The sequence below is a fragment of the Sander lucioperca genome, chromosome 4, assembly GCF_008315115.2.
Source record: "Sander lucioperca isolate FBNREF2018 chromosome 4, SLUC_FBN_1.2, whole genome shotgun sequence".
NCBI lineage: Eukaryota > Metazoa > Chordata > Actinopteri > Perciformes > Percidae > Sander > Sander lucioperca.
This window is the reverse complement of record NC_050176.1, coordinates 2,582,392-2,597,595: the sequence shown is the minus strand read 5'-3', so window position 1 is coordinate 2,597,595 and position 15,204 is coordinate 2,582,392. Positions and strand designations below refer to the sequence as shown.

The following is a 15,204-nucleotide window of genomic DNA, read 5'->3' as shown; positions in this document are numbered from 1 at the left end:
AGGAGAACATACCTCAATATTTTCAGGCTGTTCAATATCGGTGTTCATCAAACCCAACTGCCATAACTGCTCGGGAGTCCTGTTATTTTCTGTCCGGATTGGATGGTGGTTCCAACCTTCCACAAAATGTTCAAGGTCAATCTCCAATTTTGGGAGGAATACCATGTGGACGCAGAAAAGGTCTTCTGTCAAGTGTAAAGAGGTATGGGTAAGAGTTCAGCAAAGAATAGACTAACCTAATGCGTACTGATTTATTGCTATTTAATATGACTTTTAGTCATATTAAAATCATGCTAAATTTATATTGAAAGGTTAATTTCCCCCATTCTCAATAGCCTTCAGTTATAGTGATTTGAGTTCTAACCTGTGGAGGAAACGTCAAGTAGCTGATCCCACTCCAGACTCCGAAGCGTGTTGTAATACTTTGAGGTGACACAGGTCCTGACATCCCGCCACAGACGTTCAATCCTTATAATGCAGAATAGTTTTAATCTGAATCAATTTTCAAAGTAATGTCACCCAACACAGGGTATGTATTGGTTTCTTTTTCTTTAACACAAATGCGATGACAGTTTGAGTAATGACAAAATAGCCTTCAAATGCCTGTGAAAACATGACGAACCTTTGATTATGAACACTTTTCCCTGACATGAAGCTTCCCCTGTCAGTTCCCCGAACGCTGAACATGAATCTGGCAATGTCAACATTCTCAACGCCTTGATCACCTCTGACTCTAATGCACAAACAAAACACAATGTAATGTAAAGTGACTATCATAATACATTGTGTAGCAATGTGTAAAAACATATTGCAAAATGTTTACCTTGAGGGAATGCCATGCCGCTCAGTAGCCTTCTTGAAGGCAGAAAATGCAGTGGATGCCAGGTTGTTGGTGGCGGCACTCAGGCACATCACCTGTATTATAAAATTACAACCAACAGTCCTTTTAAATAAACAAGTGTCACTAGCTAGTTCACATTATGGTGTGCTGTGCATGACAAGTTATGGAAAGGGGCTCCTCAAGTTTCAAGTCTAGTCTGATGCATTACCAGAATTGAAATTGAACCAATGTAAATGCAATCAAACCAAATAATAACTAACCTTCCTGGAGTACCCGTCCACTGCACCAAACAGTACAATGTTGTACCTTTGGAGCAAACATGAGTTCAATTAACACAATGTAATTACAGTAAAACTAAAATGTACAGCCTATTGATGTTTATCACTATAGACCTCTGAAGTTCTTTGAGATCCGGTATCTTGTGATTTTTCCTATGGGAAAATAACATGGGGAATTTGAATTATCGCAGCTGTTAAACTCTCGCGGGGACGACGAAGTCTAAAATGCAGACGTTTTGCTCAACACACTTTTGTCCTCTGCCTTTGAGTGGGTACTGTGATCTTCGGTACATTAAGACGGCAAACTTAGATTTTTGCTACCCCAGAAGGAACTTGCAATGCAACTTGCCATAGGTAGTTAGCTTCAATTAACACTCAGATATCCTTATATGGGCAAATATGGCAGCTTTGGTTCCTTTTTGTAGGCGAACTTCAGAGGTCTATTTATAATCACTAACCTGATTAATTTGTGGTTTGTGTCCACATGCCACAGAGAAAGGGGTCCTCTGACAGAATAGGTCCTGCGTATGATGCAGCCTAACCCAGCAAGTCTTGAGAGGATGCCCACAGAGTCCACACGGTGTAGTGATGCAGCCACTCTCCTCCACTGGACATTGATCCCAATAGATCGTAGCCTCCCCTTGACCATGCGGTAGCCTGCAGTTGGCATTTCATCTTTGATCTGTTGCACAACATTGTCCAAGTCGTCATCATCTATAACACTGTATCTCCTAGCTGAAAGTTCAAATTCCTTCAACCTCCTAAATAAGGTTCTCCTCGACACACCCAGCATCTTTGAGATGCAGGGCACAGGCAGGTCCAATTCCAGGAGCTCCTCAATGCTGTCCCTGTCGACATCAAGCATGGGACGCCCCATCGCTCCAGGTACTGTGTTTGGTGTAATATGTACATCGGTCAACTCCAGGCGCTCCTTTACTGCTTTAAAAAACTCATCCAGGGCCTGCAGTATCTCTGCAGGTACATTGAAATGGCGTGACAATGCATTGCAGAGATATAGCTCTTGCCTACATGTAAACTCAAAATAATCAAGGTCTATGGGCTGTCTGGCGAGTCCCATTTCAAATTTGGAAAGCAGCCTCAACAAGACCTGCCTTCTGAGAGTGTCCTGTTGAGACAGAAAAAAAAATAAATTAGAAAAACTCACGTTTAAATCAACTTAATATGCGGCATATGCTAACATTTTCAGTGAAGTATTTTCATAGGTTTTCAAATAAAGTATGTATGGTATAAGTATGTACAAAGGTTTGAGTCAGAGGACTCAATGTATAATGCCCACAATACGCTGAAAGTAACTTATATAAAAAAAACCTTACCGCACAACTGTCCTGAGGCTGCTGCCCAAAGTCATTAACGTTACCGTCATCCATTGCTGCTGTAATTCTGTCTGGAATAGGACATATATATATATATCTACAAGCTGTAAGCCTAACGTTTGCAGTGTTTACGTTATTCCATTCACATTAACGTTAGCAGCCAGACATAGAGAGCTAACTTAACGTTAGCATAACTAACACATTAGTTGTAAGGCCGACCGCCAGCTGACTAACATTACTTATTAAAAGTGACGTTAGTTAATTAACTACGCTAAAACTGTTTCATAGAGTACAATAGGCATAGACGTATATGTTAGCCTAATAATGATGCAGCTAAAAACTTTATAACGTAACGTTACCTGGAAGACATAGGGAGGTCTGACGTTACCTTCAAGTTGTGGCTAACATTAACAAAAAGTAATGTAACGTTAATACTTACAATATACGTACAAAGTCTAGCAATGTTGCTTTATTCTGTGGCGTAGCTAGACTATTCACGCTAGCCTAACAATGCTGCAGTTTAAAACTTAGCTAATATAACGTTAACGTTAGGTTAACTTAGCTACTAGCCAGCAGACATAGGGAGCTAGCTAGCTAACGTTACCGGCAATTAACGTTAACGTTACTTAAACACTGATGTTAACGTTTGACTGCCTGCTAACGTTAGCTAACTAAAGTTAATATTACGTTAAGCTAAAAAATAAGTAACGTTGCTGTCACCTACATTAATATATTTTAGAAATATAGCTATACTTTGATACGAATTAAGATGCAGTTTACTTTATAACATAACGACGGTAACGTTAATGGTAGGTAGCTAGCTAGCTAGCTAGCGCATGCTAAAAACATAACGTCGTTGTCACCTGCACTAACATATCTCCTAAATATAGCTACACTTTGATACGAATTGTGTTTTTTCCGCAGATATGACCAGCTTTAGCCAACAGCGACTTACCTCATAAACCGTCTTGTCTTGGTCAAGGTCTCTTCTTCCCTGGCTTTCTATGGTCAAGAGTCAAGACCAAGACCAAGGCCCATCCCTTCCTGGGCTTCTGTGTGGGAAATGACCAATCACAAGAGGGTCAGCGTTTGTTCCCTCCCACAACCTGTCAAAATTGGAGGTCGACTAACGCGAGCGAGCAAAACACCATTCCGAGCGAGCAGAACAAAAGCACAGGAGCAGAACTCACTTTCGAGAGCGCGTATGCCCCCCAGTGGTTGTTATGTGCACTCGCAGCTGTTTGTTCCTCTCTCGCTGCTGTTTGTTCCTCTCTCGCTGCTGTTTGTTCCTCTCTCGCTGCTGTTTTTTCCTCTCTCGCTGCTGTGTCTGCGCGTGTGAATTAATATTATTTGCTCGTGAAGATGTTTCACTGAGCTCTCGAGATTTGGCACTAATATAACGCCATACTTTAGCCTATTTGGCCATTTGGGGGCAGTGCAAAGTCAGGCGAATTAGCAATGGAATTGTAAAAATCTTGATTTCTTTCCAACTGGGTTTTCCCCATAACTCCAGGGTAGATATGGATATGATGGGCATCAATGGGAAGGTGAGGAGCTGTAGTATGTGAATCAGCTTTAAAATTCAATGGGGAGCCATATTTGGCCAATATTTGGCATCCCTAGAAAGGTGAAGAGCTGCAGGATGCGAATCAGGTTTTTAAATTCAATGGGAACCCATATTTGACAGTTTGGGGGCAGCGCAAAGTCAGCAGGTTCGTCAGCATAATTGCCGAAATCTGTATTTGTTTGAGTTGGCTTTTTTGGCTTTTTTTTCTGGCTTTTCTCCATAATTCCACAATAGATATGGACATGTTGGGCATCCCTACAAAAGAGAAGAGCTGTAGTATGCGAATGAGGTTTCAAATTCAACGGGAGGCCATATTTGGCCATTTGGGGCCAGTGCAAAGTCAGGCCCTTTAGCAATAGAATTGTCAAAATGTTGATTTGATTTGATTTGGTTTGAGCTGGGTTTTCTCCATATCTCCAGGGTAGATATAGACAGGCTGGGCATCTATGGGAATTTTAGTATATGTAGTATGTGAATCAGCTTTAAACTTCAACGGGGAGCCATATTTGGCCATTTGGGGCCAGTGCAAAGTCAGGCACTTTAGCAATAGAAGTGTGAAAATGTTGATTTGATTTGATTTTGTTGTAGCTGGGTTTTCTTCATAACTCCAGGGTAGATATAGACAGGCTGGGCATCTATGGGAATTTTAGTATATGTAGTATGTGAATCAGCTTTAAACTTCAACGGGGAGCCATATTTGGCCATTTGGGGCCAGTGCAAAGTCAGGCACTTTAGCAATAGAAGTGTCAAAATGTTGATTTGATTTGATTTGGTTGTAGCTGGGTTTTCTTCATAACTCCATGGTAGATATGGACAGGCTGGGCATCAATGGGAATTGTAGTATATGTAGTATGTGAATCAGCTTTAAACTTCAACGGGAAGCCATATTTGGCCATTTGGGGCCAGTGCAAAGTCAGGCACTTTAGCAATAGAATTGTCAAAATGTTGATTAGGTTGGAGCTGGGTTTTCTCCATATCTCCAGGGTAGATATGGAAAGGCTGGGCATCAATGGGAAATGTAGTATCTGTAGTATGTGAATCACCCTTAAAATTCAACGGGGAGCCTTATTTGGCCATTTGTGGCCAGTGCAAAGTCAGGCACTTTAGCAATAGAAATGTCAAAATGTTGATTTTATTTGATTTGGTTGTAGCTGGGTTTTCTTCATAACTCCATGGTAGATATGGACAGGCTGGGCATCAATGGGAATTGTAGTATATGTAGTATGTGAATCAGCTTTAAACTTCAACGGGAAGCCATATTTGGCCATTTGGGGCCAGTGCAAAGTCAGGCACTTTAGCAATAGAATTGTCAAAATGTTGATTAGGTTGGAGCTGGGTTTTCTCCATATCTCCAGGGTAGATATGGACAGGCTGGGCATCAATCGGAAATGTAGTATCTTTAGTATGTGAATCAGCTTTAAAATTCAACGGGGAGCCAAATTTAGCCATTTGGGGCCAGTGCAAAGTCAGGCACTTTAGTAATAGAATTGTCAAAATGTTGATTTGATTTGATTTGGTTGTAGCTGGATTTTCTCCATATCTCCAGGGTAGATATGGAAAGGCTGGGCATCAATGGGAACTGTAGTATATGTAGTATGTGAATCAGCTTTAAAATTCAACGGGGAGCCATATTTGGCCATTTGGGGCCAGTGCAAAGTCAGGCACTTTAGCAATAGAATTGTCAAAATGTTGATTAGTTTGGAGCTGGGTTTTCTCCATATCTCAAGGGTAGATATGGACAGGCTGGGCATCAATGGGAAATGTAGTGTCTGTAGTATGTGAATCAGCTTTAAAATTCAACGGGGAGCCATATTTGGCCATTTGGGGCCAGTGCAAAGTCAGGCACTTTAGCAATAGAATTGTCAAAATGTTGATTAGATTGGAGCTGGGTTTTCTCCATATGTCCAGGGTAGATATGGACAGGCTGGGCATCAATGTGAAACGTAGTATCTGTAGTATGTGAATCAGTTTTAAAATTCAACGGGGAGCCATATTTGGCCATTTGTGGCCAGTGCAAAGTCAGGCACTTTAGCAATAGAATTGTCAAAATGTTGATTTGATTTGATTTGGTTGTAGCTGGGTTTTCTCCATAACTCCAGGGTAGTTATATGGACAGGCTGGTCATCAATAGGAATTGTAGTATATGTAGTATGTGAATCAGCTTTAAAATTCAACGGGGAGCCATATTTGGCCATTTGGGGCCAGTGCAAAGTCATGCACTTTAGCAATAGAATTGTCAAAATGTTGATTAGGTTGGAGCTGGGTTTTCTCCATGTGTCAAGGGTAGATATGGACAGGCTGGGCATCAATGGGAAATATAGTATCTGTAGTATGTGAATCAGCTTTAAAATTCAACGGGGAGCCATATTTGGCCATTTGTGGCCAGTGCAAAGTCAGGCACTTTAGCAATAGAATTGTCAAAATTTTGATTTTATTTGATTTGGTTGTAGCTGGGTTTTCTCCATAACTCCAGGGTAGTTATATGGACAGGCTGGGCATCAATGGGAATTGTAGTATATGTAGTATGTGAATCAGCTTTAAAATTCAACGGGGAGCCATATTTGGCCATTTGGGGCCAGTGCAAAGTCAGGCACTTTAGCAATAGAATTGTCAAAATGTTGATTAGGTTGGAGCTGGGTTTTCTCCATATGTCCATGGTAGATATGGACAGGCTGGGCATCAATGTGAAATGTACTATCTGTAGTATGTGAATCAGCTTTAAAATTCAACGGGGAGCCATATTTGGCCATTTGTGGCCAGTGCAAAGTCAGGCACTTTAGCAATAGAATTGTCAAAATGTTGATTTTATTTGATTTGGTTGTAGCTTGGTTTTCTCCATAACTCCAGGGTAGTTATATGGACAGGCTGGGCATCAATGGGAATTGTAGTATATGTAGTATGTGAATCAGCTTTAAAATTCAACGGGGAGCCATATTTAGCCATTTGGGGCCAGTGCAAAGTTAGGCACTTTAGCAATAGAATTGTCAATATGTTGATTAGGTTGGAGTTGGGTTTTCTCCATGTGTCCAGGGTAGATATGGACAGGCTGGGCATCAATGGTAAATGTAGTATCTGTAGTATGTGAATCAGCTTTAAAATTCAACGGGGAGCCAAATTTGGCCATTTGTGGCCAGTGCAAAGTCAGGCACTTTAGCAATAGAATTGTCAAAATGTTGATTTTATTTGATTTGGTTGTAGCTGGGTTTTCTTCAAAACTCCATGGTAGATATGGACAGGCTGTGCATCAATGGGAAGTGTAGTATATGTAGTATGTGAATCAGCTTTAAACTTCAACGGGGAGCCATATTTGGCCATTTGGGGCCAGTGCAAAGTCAGGCACTTTAGCAATAGAATTGTCAAAATGTTGATTTGATTTGGTTGTAGCTGGGTTTTCTTCATAACTCCATGGTAGATATGGACAGGCTGGGCATCAATGGGAATTGTAGTATATGTAGTATGTGAATCAGCTTTAAACTTCAACGGGAAGCCATATTTGGCCATTTGGGGCCAGTGCAAAGTCAGGCACTTTAGCAATAGAATTGTCAAAATGTTGATTAGGTTGGAGCTGGGTTTTCTCCATATCTCCAGGGTAGATATGGACAGGCTGGGCATCAATCGGAAATGTAGTATCTTTAGTATGTGAATCAGCTTTAAAATTCAACGGGGAGCCAAATTTAGCCATTTGGGGCCAGTGCAAAGTCAGGCACTTTAGTAATAGAATTGTCAAAATGTTGATTTGATTTGATTTGGTTGTAGCTGGATTTTCTCCATATCTCCAGGGTAGATATGGAAAGGCTGGGCATCAATGGGAACTGTAGTATATGTAGTATGTGAATCAGCTTTAAAATTCAACGGGGAGCCATATTTGGCCATTTGGGGCCAGTGCAAAGTCAGGCACTTTAGCAATAGAATTGTCAAAATGTTGATTAGTTTGGAGCTTGGTTTTCTCCATATCTCAAAGGTAGATATGGACAGGCTGGGCATCAATGGGAAATGTAGTGTCTGTAGTATGTGAATCAGCTTTAAAATTCAACGGGGAGCTGTATTTGGCCATTTGAGGCCAGTGCAAATTCAAGCACTTTAGCAATAGAATTGTCAAAATTTGGATTAGGTTGGAGATGGGTTTTCTCCATATCTCCAGGGTAAATATGGACAGGATGGGCATCAATGCGAAATGTAGTATCTGTAGTATGTGAATCAGCTTTAAATTTCAACGGGGAGCTGTATTTGGCCATTTGGGGCCAGTGCAAAGTCAGGCACTTTAGCAATAGAATTGTCAAAATGTGCATTAGGTTGGAGCTGGGTTTTCTCCATATCTCCAGCGTAGATATGGACAGGCTGGGCCTCAATGGGAAGTGTAGTATCTGTAGTATGTGAATCAGCTTTAAAATTCAACGGGGAGCCATATTTGGCCATTTGGGGCCAGTGCAAAGTCAGGCACTTTAGCAATAGAATTGTCAAAATGTTGATTAAATTGGAGCTGGGTTTTCTCCATATGTCCAGTGTAGATATGGACAGGCTGGGCATCAATGTGAAACGTAGTATGTGTAGTATGTGAATCAGTTTTAAAATTCAACGGGGAGCCATATTTGGCCATTTGTGGCCAGTGCAAAGTCAGGCACTTTAGCAATAGAATTGTCAAAATGTTGATTTGATTTGATTTGGTTGTAGCTGGGTTTTCTCCATAACTCCAGGGTAGTTATATGGACAGGCTGGTCATCAATGGGAATTGTAGTATATGTAGTATGTGAATCAGCTTTAAAATTCAACGGGGAGCCATATTTGGCCATTTGGGGCCAGTGCAAAGTCAGGCACTTTAGCAATAGAATTGTCAAAATGTTGATTAGGTTGGAGCTGGGTTTTCTCCATATGTCCATGGTAGATATGGACAGGCTGGGCATCAATGTGAAAGGTACTATCTGTAGTATGTGAATCAGCTTTAAAATTCAACGGGGAGCCATATTTGGCCATTTGTGGCCAGTGCAAAGTCAGGCACTTTAGCAATAGAATTGTCAAAATGTTGATTTTATTTGATTTGGTTGTAGCTTGGTTTTCTCCATAACTCCAGGGTAGTTATATGGACAGGCTGGGCATCAATGGGAATTGTAGTATATGTAGTATGTGAATCAGCTTTAAAATTCAACGGGGAGCCATATTTAGCCATTTGGGGCCAGTGCAAAGTTAGGCACTTTAGCAATAGAATTGTCAAAATGTTGATTAGTTTGGAGCTTGGTTTTCTCCATATCTCAAAGGTAGATATGGACAGGCTGGGCATCAATGGGAAATGTAGTGTCTGTAGTATGTGAATCAGCTTTAAAATTCAACGGGTAGCTGTATTTGGCCATTTGGGGACAGTGCAAAGTCAGGCACTTTAGCAATAGAATTGTCAAAATGTGCATTAGGTTGGAGCTGGGTTTTCTCCATATCTCCAGCGTAGATATGGACAGGCTGGGCATCAATGTGAAACGTAGTATCTGTAGTATGTGAATCAGTTTTAAAATTCAACGGGGAGCCATATTTGGCCATTTGTGGCCAGTGCAAAGTCAGGCACTTTAGCAATAGAATTGTCAAAATGTTGATTTGATTTGATTTGGTTGTAGCTGGGTTTTCTCCATAACTCCAGGGTAGTTATATGGACAGGCTGGTCATCAATGGGAATTGTAGTATATGTAGTATGTGAATCAGCTTTAAAATTCAACGGGGAGCCATATTTGGCCATTTGGGGCCAGTGCAAAGTCATGCACTTTAGCAATAGAATTGTCAATATGTTGATTAGGTTGGAGTTGGGTTTTCTCCATGTGTCCAGGGTAGATATGGACAGGCTGGGCATCAATGGTAAATGTAGTATCTGTAGTATGTGAATCAGCTTTAAAATTCAACGGGGAGCCAAATTTGGCCATTTGTGGCCAGTGCAAAGTCAGGCACTTTAGCAATAGAATTGTCAAAATGTTGATTTTATTTGATTTGGTTGTAGCTGGGTTTTCTTCAAAACTCCATGGTAGATATGGACAGGCTGTGCATCAATGGGAAGTGTAGTATATGTAGTATGTGAATCAGCTTTAAACTTCAACGGGGAGCCATATTTGGCCATTTGGGGCCAGTGCAAAGTCAGGCACTTTAGCAATAGAATTGTCAAAATGTTGATTTGATTTGGTTGTAGCTGGGTTTTCTTCATAACTCCATGGTAGATATGGACAGGCTGGGCATCAATGGGAATTGTAGTATATGTAGTATGTGAATCAGCTTTAAACTTCAACGGGAAGCCATATTTGGCCATTTGGGGCCAGTGCAAAGTCAGGCACTTTAGCAATAGAATTGTCAAAATGTTGATTAGGTTGGAGCTGGGTTTTCTCCATATCTCAAGGGTAGATATGGACAGGCTGGGCATCAATCGGAAATGTAGTATCTTTAGTATGTGAATCAGCTTTAAAATTCAACGGGGAGCCATATTTGGCCATTTGGGGCCAGTGCAAAGTCAGGCACTTTAGCAATAGAATTGTCAAAATGTTGATTAGATTGGAGCTGGGTTTTCTCCATATGTCCAGGGTAGATATGGACAGGCTGGGCATCAATGTGAAACGTAGTATCTGTAGTATGTGAATCAGTTTTAAAATTCAACGGGGAGCCATATTTGGCCATTTGTGGCCAGTGCAAAGTCAGGCACTTTAGCAATAGAATTGTCAAAATGTTGATTTGATTTGATTTGGTTGTAGCTGGGTTTTCTCCATAACTCCAGGGTAGTTATATGGACAGGCTGGTCATCAATGGGAATTGTAGTATATGTAGTATGTGAATCAGCTTTAAAATTCAACGGGGAGCCATATTTGGCCATTTGGGGCCAGTGCAAAGTTAGGCACTTTAGCAATAGAATTGTCAATATGTTGATTAGGTTGGAGTTGGGTTTTCTCCATGTGTCCAGGGTAGATATGGACAGGCTGGGCATCAATGTGAAATGTACTATCTGTAGTATGTGAATCAGCTTTAAAATTCAACGGGGAGCCATATTTGGCCATTTGTGGCCAGTGCAAAGTCAGGCACTTTAGCAATAGAATTGTCAAAATGTTGATTTTATTTGATTTGGTTGTAGCTTGGTTTTCTCCATAACTCCAGGGTAGTTATATGGACAGGCTGGGCATCAATGGGAATTGTAGTATAAGTAGTATGTGAATCAGCTTTAAAATTCAACGGGGAGCCATATTTAGCCATTTGGGGCCAGTGCAAAGTTAGGCACTTTAGCAATAGAATTGTCAATATGTTGATTAGGTTGGAGTTGGGTTTTCTCCATGTGTCCAGGGTAGATATGGACAGGCTGGGCATCAATGGTAAATGTAGTATCTGTAGTATGTGAATCAGCTTTAAAATTCAACGGGGAGCCAAATTTGGCCATTTGTGGCCAGTGCAAAGTCAGGCACTTTAGCAATAGAATTGTCAAAATGTTGATTTTATTTGATTTGGTTGTAGCTGGGTTTTCTTCAAAACTCCATGGTAGATATGGACAGGCTGTGCATCAATGGGAAGTGTAGTATATGTAGTATGTGAATCAGCTTTAAACTTCAACGGGGAGCCATATTTGGCCATTTGGGGCCAGTGCAAAGTCAGGCACTTTAGCAATAGAATTGTCAAAATGTTGATTTGATTTGGTTGTAGCTGGGTTTTCTTCATAACTCCATGGTAGATATGGACAGGCTGGGCATCAATGGGAATTGTAGTATATGTAGTATGTGAATCAGCTTTAAACTTCAACGGGAAGCCATATTTGGCCATTTGGGGCCAGTGCAAAGTCAGGCACTTTAGCAATAGAATTGTCAAAATGTTGATTAGGTTGGAGCTGGGTTTTCTCCATATCTCCAGGGTAGATATGGACAGGCTGGGCATCAATCGGAAATGTAGTATCTTTAGTATGTGAATCAGCTTTAAAATTCAACGGGGAGCCAAATTTAGCCATTTGGGGCCAGTGCAAAGTCAGGCACTTTAGTAATAGAATTGTCAAAATGTTGATTTGATTTGATTTGGTTGTAGCTGGATTTTCTCCATATCTCCAGGGTAGATATGGAAAGGCTGGGCATCAATGGGAACTGTAGTATATGTAGTATGTGAATCAGCTTTAAAATTCAACGGGGAGCCATATTTGGCCATTTGGGGCCAGTGCAAAGTCAGGCACTTTAGCAATAGAATTGTCAAAATGTTGATTAGTTTGGAGCTTGGTTTTCTCCATATCTCAAAGGTAGATATGGACAGGCTGGGCATCAATGGGAAATGTAGTGTCTGTAGTATGTGAATCAGCTTTAAAATTCAACGGGGAGCTGTATTTGGCCATTTGAGGCCAGTGCAAATTCAAGCACTTTAGCAATAGAATTGTCAAAATTTGGATTAGGTTGGAGATGGGTTTTCTCCATATCTCCAGGGTAAATATGGACAGGATGGGCATCAATGCGAAATGTAGTATCTGTAGTATGTGAATCAGCTTTAAAATTCAACGGGGAGCCATATTTGGCCATTTGGGGCCAGTGCAAAGTCAGGCACTTTAGCAATAGAATTGTCAAAATGTTGATTAAATTGGAGCTGGGTTTTCTCCATATGTCCAGTGTAGATATGGACAGGCTGGGCATCAATGTGAAACGTAGTATGTGTAGTATGTGAATCAGTTTTAAAATTCAACGGGGAGCCATATTTGGCCATTTGTGGCCAGTGCAAAGTCAGGCACTTTAGCAATAGAATTGTCAAAATGTTGATTTGATTTGATTTGGTTGTAGCTGGGTTTTCTCCATAACTCCAGGGTAGTTATATGGACAGGCTGGTCATCAATGGGAATTGTAGTATATGTAGTATGTGAATCAGCTTTAAAATTCAACGGGGAGCCATATTTGGCCATTTGGGGCCAGTGCAAAGTCAGGCACTTTAGCAATAGAATTGTCAAAATGTTGATTAGGTTGGAGCTGGGTTTTCTCCATATGTCCATGGTAGATATGGACAGGCTGGGCATCAATGTGAAAGGTACTATCTGTAGTATGTGAATCAGCTTTAAAATTCAACGGGGAGCCATATTTGGCCATTTGTGGCCAGTGCAAAGTCAGGCACTTTAGCAATAGAATTGTCAAAATGTTGATTTTATTTGATTTGGTTGTAGCTTGGTTTTCTCCATAACTCCAGGGTAGTTATATGGACAGGCTGGGCATCAATGGGAATTGTAGTATATGTAGTATGTGAATCAGCTTTAAAATTCAACGGGGAGCCATATTTAGCCATTTGGGGCCAGTGCAAAGTTAGGCACTTTAGCAATAGAATTGTCAAAATGTTGATTAGTTTGGAGCTTGGGTTTTCTCCATATCTCAAAGGTAGATATGGACAGGCTGGGCATCAATGGGAAATGTAGTGTCTGTAGTATGTGAATCAGCTTTAAAATTCAACGGGTAGCTGTATTTGGCCATTTGGGGACAGTGCAAAGTCAGGCACTTTAGCAATAGAATTGTCAAAATGTGCATTAGGTTGGAGCTGGGTTTTCTCCATATCTCCAGCGTAGATATGGACAGGCTGGGCATCAATGTGAAACGTAGTATCTGTAGTATGTGAATCAGTTTTAAAATTCAACGGGGAGCCATATTTGGCCATTTGTGGCCAGTGCAAAGTCAGGCACTTTAGCAATAGAATTGTCAAAATGTTGATTTGATTTGATTTGGTTGTAGCTGGGTTTTCTCCATAACTCCAGGGTAGTTATATGGACAGGCTGGTCATCAATGGGAATTGTAGTATATGTAGTATGTGAATCAGCTTTAAAATTCAACGGGGAGCCATATTTGGCCATTTGGGGCCAGTGCAAAGTCATGCACTTTAGCAATAGAATTGTCAATATGTTGATTAGGTTGGAGTTGGGTTTTCTCCATGTGTCCAGGGTAGATATGGACAGGCTGGGCATCAATGGTAAATGTAGTATCTGTAGTATGTGAATCAGCTTTAAAATTCAACGGGGAGCCAAATTTGGCCATTTGTGGCCAGTGCAAAGTCAGGCACTTTAGCAATAGAATTGTCAAAATGTTGATTTTATTTGATTTGGTTGTAGCTGGGTTTTCTTCAAAACTCCATGGTAGATATGGACAGGCTGTGCATCAATGGGAAGTGTAGTATATGTAGTATGTGAATCAGCTTTAAACTTCAACGGGGAGCCATATTTGGCCATTTGGGGCCAGTGCAAAGTCAGGCACTTTAGCAATAGAATTGTCAAAATGTTGATTTGATTTGGTTGTAGCTGGGTTTTCTTCATAACTCCATGGTAGATATGGACAGGCTGGGCATCAATGGGAATTGTAGTATATGTAGTATGTGAATCAGCTTTAAACTTCAACGGGAAGCCATATTTGGCCATTTGGGGCCAGTGCAAAGTCAGGCACTTTAGCAATAGAATTGTCAAAATGTTGATTAGGTTGGAGCTGGGTTTTCTCCATATCTCAAGGGTAGATATGGACAGGCTGGGCATCAATCGGAAATGTAGTATCTTTAGTATGTGAATCAGCTTTAAAATTCAACGGGGAGCCATATTTGGCCATTTGGGGCCAGTGCAAAGTCAGGCACTTTAGCAATAGAATTGTCAAAATGTTGATTAGATTGGAGCTGGGTTTTCTCCATATGTCCAGGGTAGATATGGACAGGCTGGGCATCAATGTGAAACGTAGTATCTGTAGTATGTGAATCAGTTTTAAAATTCAACGGGGAGCCATATTTGGCCATTTGTGGCCAGTGCAAAGTCAGGCACTTTAGCAATAGAATTGTCAAAATGTTGATTTGATTTGATTTGGTTGTAGCTGGGTTTTCTCCATAACTCCAGGGTAGTTATATGGACAGGCTGGTCATCAATGGGAATTGTAGTATATGTAGTATGTGAATCAGCTTTAAAATTCAACGGGGAGCCATATTTGGCCATTTGGGGCCAGTGCAAAGTCATGCACTTTAGCAATAGAATTGTCAAAATGTTGATTAGGTTGGAGCTGGGTTTTCTCCATGTGTCAAGGGTAGATATGGACAGGCTGGGCATCAATGGGAAATATAGTATCTGTAGTATGTGAATCAGCTTTAAAATTCAACGGGGAGCCATATTTGGCCATTTGTGGCCAGTGCAAAGTCAGGCACTTTAGCAATAGAATTGTCAAAATTTTGATTTTATTTGATTTGGTTGTAGCTGGGTTTTCTCCA

The 15,204-nt window shown here is 40.8% G+C and overlaps 1 protein-coding gene across 1 annotated transcript in view; it reads right to left on the bottom strand.

Annotated features, from left to right (window-relative positions):
• LOC118494967 overlaps positions 1–3,467 on the bottom strand; it is a 3,801-nt gene extending 334 nt beyond the window's left edge. Inside the window, exons 1-8 of the mRNA XM_036000881.1 lie at positions 3,409–3,467; positions 2,454–2,524; positions 1,578–2,245; positions 1,102–1,147; positions 824–915; positions 623–733; positions 365–468; positions 13–185 (exon numbers count right to left, since the gene is read on the bottom strand). Of these exons, the coding sequence (XP_035856774.1) occupies positions 13–185; positions 365–468; positions 623–733; positions 824–915; positions 1,102–1,147; positions 1,578–2,245; positions 2,454–2,507 (1,248 nt within the window). The 5' untranslated portion in view covers positions 2,508–2,524; positions 3,409–3,467. The remainder of the gene's footprint in view (positions 1–12; positions 186–364; positions 469–622; positions 734–823; positions 916–1,101; positions 1,148–1,577; positions 2,246–2,453; positions 2,525–3,408) is intronic.
• Between the last annotated feature and the right edge of the window lie 11,737 nt (positions 3,468–15,204).